This window comes from Apium graveolens, chromosome 4, assembly GCF_009905375.1.
Source record: "Apium graveolens cultivar Ventura chromosome 4, ASM990537v1, whole genome shotgun sequence".
Taxonomy (NCBI): Eukaryota; Viridiplantae; Streptophyta; class Magnoliopsida; order Apiales; family Apiaceae; genus Apium; species Apium graveolens.
Window position 1 is genome coordinate 78,532,054 of NC_133650.1, and position 10,315 is coordinate 78,542,368.

Sequence of the window (10,315 nt, forward strand, 5' to 3'; positions counted from 1 at the left end):
TCGGTCGAAGACAGATCTCCTTGATTGCTGAGAATCCCCGGACTCTTCTTGCTCATCATCTTGCTCATATTCTATCTGAGCCCGGGCTTGTTCATCTCTGTAGAGCCTGATTACTTTAGCCAGTTCATGACTTGTTAAGTTGGCCACATGCTCCTCTGTAACTGGAACATTGGTATACTTATACTGATTGAGCTCTATGACATTTCTGGCATCCCGGGGTGTTACTAGCCTTCCCAAGACCGGGGTATGCTGCGTCAGTGGTTGCTCCTAGAGGGTCTCCCGGAATCTAGGGTTGTGCGCGGTGTGGGCGGTGCGGTTTTTTTCTCAAACCACAAACCAAACCGCACATGCGGTTTGATCAAATTTCCAAACCGCAACCGCACCGCGTACCCTCAAAAACTGCATAAACCACACCACAAAAATGCGGTGCGGTGTGGTGCGGTTCACTGCGGTTTATACATTACAAGTTCCAAAATTTTAAATAAATACAAAACTTAGATTTAATTAAATTTCCGAATAATATAACAAAGTCGCCAATATTCTTCAATAATACAAATTAGAAATTCCACACTGTAAAGTTTAACATAGAAGCTTGGCTCGGCAATTAAATGAGTTAACTATTAAATAGGTGGCTTTGTACCATGTGTCTCATTATTTGTGAAGAAACACAAATAGGATGATCACCACGCAACAATTGATCTTGCAGAAACAAGATGATCACTAAGCAAGTACTCCTAGTATGTTAAATGAAATCAGACTTAATAAATGAAATCATGCAATATAAGTATTATATATATATTAAATATTACGGTACGGTGCGGTTTGAACCGCATTTCAGAAATTTAAAACCACAACCCGCATCGCACCGCGCGGTTTATTAAAAATTCAAACCGCAACCGCACCACTAAAATTAAAAACCACGTTTTGTGGTGCGGATTAGTGCGGTGCGGGCGGTTTTTGCGGTTTGTGCGGTTTTCTGCTCACCCCTGCCGGTCTCCCCCAGGTTCATGAGCCTGAGAGTGGTCCTGATCCTGGACCTGGGTACTAGCAGAGGGCCTACCAACCCTACTCTTTTCTGCTCTTTCCACTACCACAATTGTACAAACAACTGACCAAGATTTGAGGCTAAAAATGTGGATCTAAGTTTGTTTTTTTGAAGATTACAAAAAAATCCCAGAACAATACCAAACTTTCTGGGTTTTGCTAACAATACTACTGAATAAGAACAACAGGCTCTAGAACACAAAGACAATATGCGAACTAAAGCAGATTTGGGTTTTAAAACTATCAAAACTATCAAACCCCAGGCTTCAAGACTATCAAGATTATCAAACCCTAAACAATCAAAATTAACAAACGAGAGCGGGCTCACACAAACGTGGCCTAAAGTAATGAGCTCACACAAACGTGGCTAAAATGAACATTCATATTCAAGAGAGGATATGGTTGCTTTTGTTCTTATAGGTTTAAGATGTGGACTCTCTTAAGAGTTTGTTGATGAAGGTGGATCAAGGGGCACCGAGACCCAAGGATGTTCGACCCCTCCTTCTAGCGCCAAATGATAACTCCGGTGAGCGGGGCGGCTCCTTCCAACGCCGTTCCTGGACCTTCTGAGTGTGTTTGAGGTGTAGTTGCTGTTGGGAGCCTGTAAAACAACACCGGAGGGGGATTTTGTCCCCGAGGCACCTCCGGTGTAAGAATAAGAAGCTGCTTGGGAAAGATGAAGATAGAGAGGACTAAGGTGGTTGTGTGTATAGGATATATGTAAGAGAGTGTGTAATGAAAGTGTTTTTCTAACCCCCAAATCCTTCATCTTTGGGGGTATATATAGCCCAAAGGTAGGGTTTAGGGGTTGTATATACCCCAAAGGTAGGGTTTAGGGGTTGTTACCTCTAGATCAGGGCCGTTGGTTCTTGGGGGCGGAGAACGCCTGACTTGGGTGGATTGCCTACACGTGTCCAGGGGAGGACCACCTTCAGGGTGTCCTAACGGCCTTTTGACACGGGCCGTATTTTTCTGATATGTTGGTTGTTGATAGCTGTCATCGTCACGCACCCACGTACCCTGCCTTGGCGGGTTGTGGAATGTGTAAGTGTTTGCTGGGATCCCCGTCAGGGTGATCCTGGTTCTGGGCTGGATCCGGGTAGGCAGGTGATCCAGGTCATGGGCTAGACCCTGAAAGGCAGGTGATCCAGGTCCTGGGCCGAACCCTGGCTAAAAGATTATCCAGGTCCCGGGCTGGATCCTGGCTGGGAGATGATCCAGGTCCTAGATTGGCTCTGAGCCTGGATCTCTCCATTCGATTGCCTTGGGTGAGGGGGTCTTGGTTCATCAATTGGGCTTGGTACCCCTTAAATCTGTGGGGCTAATAATTTTCATTTCCCATCTCGAATCTTAACCAGGTTACTTATACCCTATCACCTATAATCCTATCTCTCTTTTGTTTGTCATGCATCTCTCATCTCCCTATTTATATCACTCTACTTCCCATTCCGCTCAAACCCCAGTCCTGCAACATGCCACTCAAATCTTTCATCCATCTTTTGGCCATTCTACTTGTTTCAACATTGGTATGCTCGCACTGTTTTAGCTACCTTTACTTGTTTGTATAATATTTCAAATATATAATAAAACACTCTAATGTATTAATTTCTCACAAATTTGGCTCTTGGAGCTTCACCTAAACATTAAAATATAAACTTTGTGTTACAATAGGTAAATGTAGGCATATTCTTGGTAATCAGAACAATTTTTGGTGGTTTGCTTAAATCTCTGTTTCTAATCTCAGTGCTTTACTTCATTTTTCTGGTGTTTGTAGGTTTTATCAAAAATTGAAGAACCCTTGGAGGTAAATATATGAGACGTTACATAACACTAGCTTACAAGATCTCTTATTAGGCTCTCCACATATTTTAACTTTTGTGAATTTTTATCTTCTTCTCTAGAGTGGCATTATTAGCAAAGTACCACCAAAGAGTCCCTTGCAGTCACCTATTTCTCCTGTTCCTGTCAACATACCACCTCCAGTGGCTGCACCAGTCAAAGTACCACCTCATGTAGCTCCTGTTCCCATCAAAGTACCACCACCTCAAGCACCTTCCCCTGTCAAGGCTCCACCACCGCCACAAGCACCTGTCCCAGTCAAGGTGTCACCACCACCACCTCCATTTTTAAAGCCACCGGTTAAAGCTCCTCCAGTTTCATCACCACCTCCCTATGCACCTCCTCCCCCACCAACAAACACTAAAGGTTGCTTTTATATATAAATCACATATGCATACATGCTGTGAATATTTTTCCGTGCCATCTAACGTTCAGGTGAAAATGTATTTGGTGCAGAATGTTACCCTCCATGTTTGGTAAGGTGCAAGTTACATTCAAGGAAGAATGTGTGCCTAAGAGCTTGTGTTACATGCTGTGACAGATGCAAATGTGTTCCTCCAGGACAATTTGGTAACAAAGAGAAGTGTGGCAATTGCTATGTTAATATGACCACTCACGGTGGCAAGAGCAAGTGCCCTTAAACAATGTACTGCCAATCTCTGGCCGGAGGAAGAATCTATTTATATGTATGCATGTAGCTTTATATTTTAAGAATGGGTAGAAACTTTGCACCTAGTTTTCTTCATTGTCAATGCCAGTATCCTAATCCAGTTTTTATGATCTTTGTGCTACTCTTTGTTCTGCAGCTTAAACTGTTCTAATTTGTTTAGGTTTGATTCTCACCTCCTCTTCATAATTTGTACCACCAGATAATCTCTACTGCCCCGGGCTCATTTAAATGTTACAAGGCACACCACCTAAAAATCAAAACGAAAGGAAAAAACAGAATATGATGTTATCCAACAAAAACTGTAAAAATCGGAATCCTGGTAGATTAGTATAGATGACATTTACATTATAATCATCTGTAATGTTAAACTAAAGGTGTAAAAATTCACATACTACTGCAGAAAAAAGACTCCAAAGTCCCCCTATGACAAAAATTTACATAGATTTGGATGGGTTAATTAGATGACAAATGTATAGGTCAAGGAGGGGAATTATACAATTATGAAATGGTGGGGTGTTCAGTTCTGATAGGCTAAATTGCAGAGAGGCGTTAGTTTTTGTACGCTAACAATTGGCTGTATTTATAGATGATCATTGAAACATCTGAAAGCAAGCCACGATAAGATATGACATATTTTTTCCTTTGATATTGCCATCAGGCCAGCAGTTAAATTACTAGGCACTTTCTAATATCTATATTCAATCTGTCCTTTAAGTCCTCAACTGCTACGTTAATTAAGCTAAATGACAAACAAAAAGACCATAGGTATCATCAATCAATTATATTAAAAAAAAATAGGTAAAAAGAGTTTATATTAATTCCTTCCCTGCTTTACTGCCTATAAAAAGGTTATAAGTGAAGCTTACAAGTAACCATTCTTAATCATCATCCATCAGCCTCTAATTGAAACAGATCTCTTCAGCCATGACTTATCAAAAGATTGCTCTGGTTTTGATCATCTGTTTCGTGTTTGCAGCAGTGTCGGTTTCTGCACAAATGTCTCCCGCTGCCCCTCCTACTACTGATGCAGCACCTGGACTTATTTCATTTGAATCCATGTTGATCGGAGTTGTTGGTGTTGCCATTTCATTCTTTGCCCTCACGGCAGCCGTTTGATGATCCAGTATCTGGTGGATCTGTCTGTGGTTGTCAAATATCTAGATTTTCTTTCAGTACACTCATCTTGATTTACTTACAGTTACAGCACACTCGATGTCTTTCTATTATGCTTTTATGTTTTGTTTATGTTCCACTTATTCAACTAGTGCGAGGATACAGATGAAAGAAAGGCTATGTTTAGTGATTTTGAATTCCTGTATTGGAGATTCTTTCAACTGAGTAACACCGCCATGTAACAAATTTGATCGACTGTACTAGTTAAATAAATTCCTACCATTTGTTTAACATTTTCTTCTAAAAATTTCTACCATTTGCCATCTTTAATTTGAATCATTTCATCACATTGGGTATCTGTAATAAATAGGCAAAGGACCGAGCAGGCTCACAGCGCACAAAGCATCTACAAGGCATATAATACCTTAATCAATTTAACCACACCCCTTTATTTTCTTTTCTAATACGTAAGCACCGTTGATCGGACAACATACCCAAGTACAGACCATAACCCTGCCAAATGATTCAACTTCTCCTAAACCTAAATAATGGGGTTTGAACCCTTCGCTACCCCTATTACTAGACTTGTCCTAAACATGACTTGATAATATGTATATCTACAGAGAGGCAGCTCTTCCTTTAAGCAAAACCGTTGAAAGAGGATAGAGGGAGGACCCCAGAAAATATCCACATATCACAATGTTTGGGAGCTTTGGAATTAGATTTAGCTCAACAAGCTGACTTCTAGACTAGTTAACTAAATGAAGAAAGTGAACATGAAAGGATGCTATATAAATTCATCATTAGAATACAAGTATGTATACATACAAACAAAGTTTCCACAAAGAGTGACTAGAATACATTGGACCCCTACATGCCTGCTGTTGTTTCTTTGATTTCTTCCAAGGTAATGGCCTGCATAGAAACAAAGCAAGGTATTATGTAAGTTGGCAGAACAAAATTAACAACTGACCCTCAATTTTATAAAAGGTCTCTACTGAACATTGTTTGTTCTGACTTTAGGGACAAGATTTATGATACTCAGTGATACTCCGAGAAATATCATATTGCATCATCAAATACATTACAGGTCTCATCTGTAATCTCATCAGGATTTTGGGTAAATATGGAAACAAACATTTTGAGTTATTTCACAAAATTTCAAATGGTGCTATTTTTGAGAAACAAAGGGGCAACTTTAAATAGACAATTCACTGGTGAACATTTGTAGCTACGGTATCGCAACCATTAATGTTCCTTATTAAAAAGAAAAGGGTTTAAAACTAATTGGTAGGCAAATTATTATTAAAAGGGTTAATCCTTAATATTTATAAGAGTTTGATGCTTCCTATGTACCAAAAAATATCCTCTGAAATTTCATAGTGAAGTTGCCCCTCTTAATACTAATATTGGCATGCTAGTTCTTCCAAACTCCCCCACTTCTTTTTTCCGGAATTGCAGTGTCCCGGAAAAGTTTTAAACAGTAATTAATACATGTTATTGATCCTATTCAAACCAACTATGACGCTATGTTACCCGGACTCTTCAATCTTCATTTTGCCTTCAATGCCAGTGTCGGACACTCAACACTCAGACTTGGGCACTTGCTTTAGGCCAAAAACAAGTAAATTTGTCAAAATGTTGTTGAGTGTGACACTTGGACACATCCATTTTGGACAATTCTAGCCGAGTCCGGCTAACAAAGCTTAGATGTAAAATGTTGGGTGTACAACATTACCTGATCCTGACCAGCAAAATCATTGTCAGAGGTGAGAAAAAGCATGCAATGGCACTCCTTCCTGACAAAAGAAAAACACGTATAAACATATGGACCCGCTAAAAGAGTTAAATAGATTTACAAATAAAAAAGTGAAAAAAATTGATCTGAAAAAACTGAAAGGTTTGTATACAAAAGAATTAAATATCTGCGTATATGTACTAACTGCCACATAAAATTTTTCAGTACCCAACATTATAGCCTAGCTGAAAACGTTTACAATCAATTTAATTACAAATGATACATAAGGCCCGGTTTGGAGCATCTTAAAAGAAGTAACTTTTATCTTAAAATAAATAAGTGTCTTATAAGTGATAGGTAAATTATTACTTAAAGCAAATCCAATGATGGTGCTATGATGGTGCTAAAGTGGGTCTATTTCTATAATATAGCACCCAAGCCAAAAAAACCAACTCCAATGAGGTGCTAAACTTAAATGTAAAATAGCAAAATGTTATAGTCGGTGCTAAATGTAGAACCAAGTATAGATATTGCTATAACTGCCACATAAGCATGCAAGTACCAAGATGCATTAATAAAGTAACAGTGACAAATATAATTGTATACTTCAGGATTAGGTAATTAGAATATTAGCTTTATTTGGACATATTTGGTGCTATCTTACATTTATCATCGGAGCATAAGTTCTATTTTAGTACCAAAAACCACTTTTGGTCTCAAATAATGGCAATAGCAATAGGTACATCTATATTAACACCCATTATAAGTTACTTAAGTGTTTGAATAAATTTACTTATAAGTTAGTAAGGTATTTGGTAAATTAGAACTTATAAGTTAAAAATTATTGAAAAATTAATAATTTAATAAAATAATGTTAATACATGGATTTTAAATTATAAAAATATTTTAAAATACAAATGTTGAAATGTAAATTATCAAAAAAGCAAAGGTGTGTAAGAAGTTAAAAAAATACAAGTTAGTTTTGCACTGTATTTTCAGTGTATCAACTAATTCTACTTAAAAAGAGAATAAATATCCAAAACCTAAAAAATATATGTATTAAAATTAATAATAAAGATAGTTCATTATTATCGGAAGTTAATTAGGATATACTAAGCGATTTATTTCTTACAAACAATACAGCTTAATAGTCGAAAACAATTTGGTCCAGAAAGATTTATTCCTTCACTTTTACTTGTGGACAATAAGCTGTGAATAAGGTCCCTTGTGCAATTACAAAACACTTGGGTTTAAGCTGAAACTGGATTTTAACCTTTTCAAGTTGCTTAACAGAGGCCCCAAACACCCACATAATTTATACGATATAGTAACTAAAACAATCATTGAACTCAAGATATTTTAGCAATCTAACCAAATCAGTGTAGCAATTCCTTATAAAAATGGTCTGCATAAATACTTTCTAAACGTATAACTAACAAGTGCTGAAGTGTGACAAGTGTCAATAAAGAATCCCATCAATACTCGTTAACAATCAGTTTGTTAGTTTCAAAGGCATTTGGAAAACAATCTCCAAAGTTCATGTATGCAAATGGGCAGAATAGATTGGTTATATAGTTGAACAAAGAGTTCAATGGTTCTCCAGGTAAATACATTCTCTTTATACCAAGAACTGCATAATCTGCATTACCAAAAGAAAGCAATAACTTAAATAACAAAGAATTTACTTGACTGAGTTTGAAATTCCATGCTACACTTAAGTCTGGCTTGGAGAATAGAGGTCAAGAAGCTACAAATATACTGGTTTATCCCCATTACTCTACAGATACACACAAATTATAATAGAGCATAATGTAACTTTTCTAAATTCAACTGTAAGCAAACACTTTATAGAAATAACAATATCTTGGACGGTGAGTTTTAAATAATGTATCACTATAACTTTCAATTAAGCAAAAACTATTCTTGAGAAATCTCGGTGCATTTACGTTCTAGCGGCATTAGAAATCCCTCTTAGTAGGATAACCATCCAAACTGATCAATTCATTATACTTTTGTATAAAAGATGTATATACCTCTCTCTCATTGGAACACAAGGACAATTCCAAAAACCTTGCACGGCCTCTGCAGCCTTGTCATCATAGTGCCTGAAATGTAAAAATGAGCCACATATGAGATGCCAAGGCTGAATTAGTTTTACATGTAATTTTTGTTACACATGTATAGGACTCGTGTAGCTCCACAGGAAAATTATTGAAAAGGAAGATAGTTTACCTGCAAGGGCAAAGTGGTGCACCCAATGTATCTTTATGATCTGCCAAGCCCTGTTTGTCATCAAGCAAGATTTTATCATATTGTCACGAGAAATTAGAATACAAATAAAATGGAGGTTTTTACAATATATTATAGAAAAGAAACAAATTTATTTCTTAAAAGTTTTGTTCCTAGTTATTACTGAAGTCTATTACACGGAATCAAACCAGTACAATAAAATAAAATAGCAGTTTCATACATGAGATATGCATCACTATACTAAGTTTAGTTCAATATCACCAATTTACCATTGAACAGAACTGCAGTGGCAGTAGACTAATGAATTATCAGTTATCACCCAATTATGACCATAGGAACACAGGAAATGCGAAAATGATAACAGCAAAAAAAAGGCAGGTTACGTAGAATACCAATACCTCATGACGAGTTATGAACAAATATTACAAGTATTAATTAATCTCATTTTGGTGATGGTAAAATGTAAGTTTGGAGTGCTTGAGCTCTAAGATCATTAATTAGGTTAGAGAAGCCGAAGTCCATAGTTAATACGAAACTAAACCCCCTTTTATCCTTAATATAAGCATAATTGAAATGTAGAATGGAAAGTGGGAGTTTGAAAAGAAATAACCTTGATGACAACAGAAGTGACACTCTTGTCGACACAGAAATAAGTCCCGGACCTACGAGCATACTGTTCGGAAAACTTCCTCATAATATCAACAGACTTCTCAGTAGGCTCGCCTACAACAAACCACATAAAATTCTCAATAACAATAATAAACCCCTAATGATCACACGCTTAACTTCCTATCACATTAATAAGTAGAATTCCACTAACCAAACCATAAAAATTCAAATTAAATAAATCAAGATACAATCATACAAGTAAAAAAAAAACAAGATTTGAACTTAAATTAATAATAAAAAAGAAGGGACCTTTAGCAGAAATGAGGTGGCGGTGATGCTGATTACGAGGAGAGGACTTGGCGAGAGAGGGAGGTCCGAAGCAAATGGTGGTGCTGTAAGAGGTGGATGCTTGTAAAGCTCTCATCTTGCCTTGCCTTTGTAATTCGTGTATAGGATTATTGATGAGTTAATAATAATTTATAAAATGGGAATAGATTGATCTAGTCTAGTAGTATCAAATGTAAAGGTCCGGTTATTTGGGAAAGCAGCAGCACCACTGGTTACATACAATTTAACAGAGCCAGTCGGTCGGTCCACCATATCTACAACTTATGGCTCACAACTTACTTCTTCACTTTTTTAATTCGGCTCAATTAAAAATTTTGCAAAACTTTTCTCAACATCTACCTCCAAATTTTAAAGTTTATATTAAAATTTAAATTAGAGATATTTATAAAAAAATACAGTCTCTCATTTTTTCTTTCATTCTTACAATCTCTCTATCATTTTTTTCAACAATACAATCCAAAAATATACTTTTATAATTAATTTTTAAAACAACCGTATTTTTGAAAAAAACGTATAATATAAGGATATTTTTAAAAAAAATACTCATTTCTTCATTATATAAATTGCATGGTTTTATTTTTATTACTTAAAGTTAGGTACGCAGATTATAAAAAAATATTCAATGTATTATAAGAATGTAGAATTTAATATTTATCAGGTAAATTACCTTACTATAATTATCATTTCTTAGATAATATGTGTAA

General features: G+C 36.5%; 2 protein-coding genes across 2 annotated transcripts; one reads left to right on the forward strand and one right to left on the reverse strand.

Moving 5' to 3' along the window:
• The first annotated feature begins 2,443 nt into the window (after nt 1-2,443).
• On the forward strand, nt 2,444-3,725 carry LOC141716783 (uncharacterized). Its single transcript, XM_074518961.1, has 4 exons — nt 2,444-2,570; nt 2,819-2,848; nt 2,946-3,249; nt 3,340-3,725. Exons 1-4 carry the CDS (start codon nt 2,517-2,519, stop codon nt 3,522-3,524), a joined length of 573 nt encoding a protein of 190 aa, XP_074375062.1. The 5' UTR covers nt 2,444-2,516; the 3' UTR covers nt 3,525-3,725.
• A 1,712-nt stretch (nt 3,726-5,437) lies between these two features.
• On the reverse strand, nt 5,438-9,813 carry LOC141718088 (ferredoxin-thioredoxin reductase catalytic chain, chloroplastic). The gene is made up of 6 exons (XM_074520451.1): nt 9,573-9,813; nt 9,265-9,377; nt 8,637-8,686; nt 8,438-8,509; nt 6,405-6,465; nt 5,438-5,581 (listed from the first exon to the last, which is right to left on the reverse strand). The coding sequence occupies exons 1-6, from the start codon at nt 9,685-9,687 to the stop codon at nt 5,537-5,539; spliced, it is 456 nt and encodes a 151-aa protein (XP_074376552.1). The 5' UTR covers nt 9,688-9,813; the 3' UTR covers nt 5,438-5,536.
• Between the last annotated feature and the right edge of the window lie 502 nt (nt 9,814-10,315).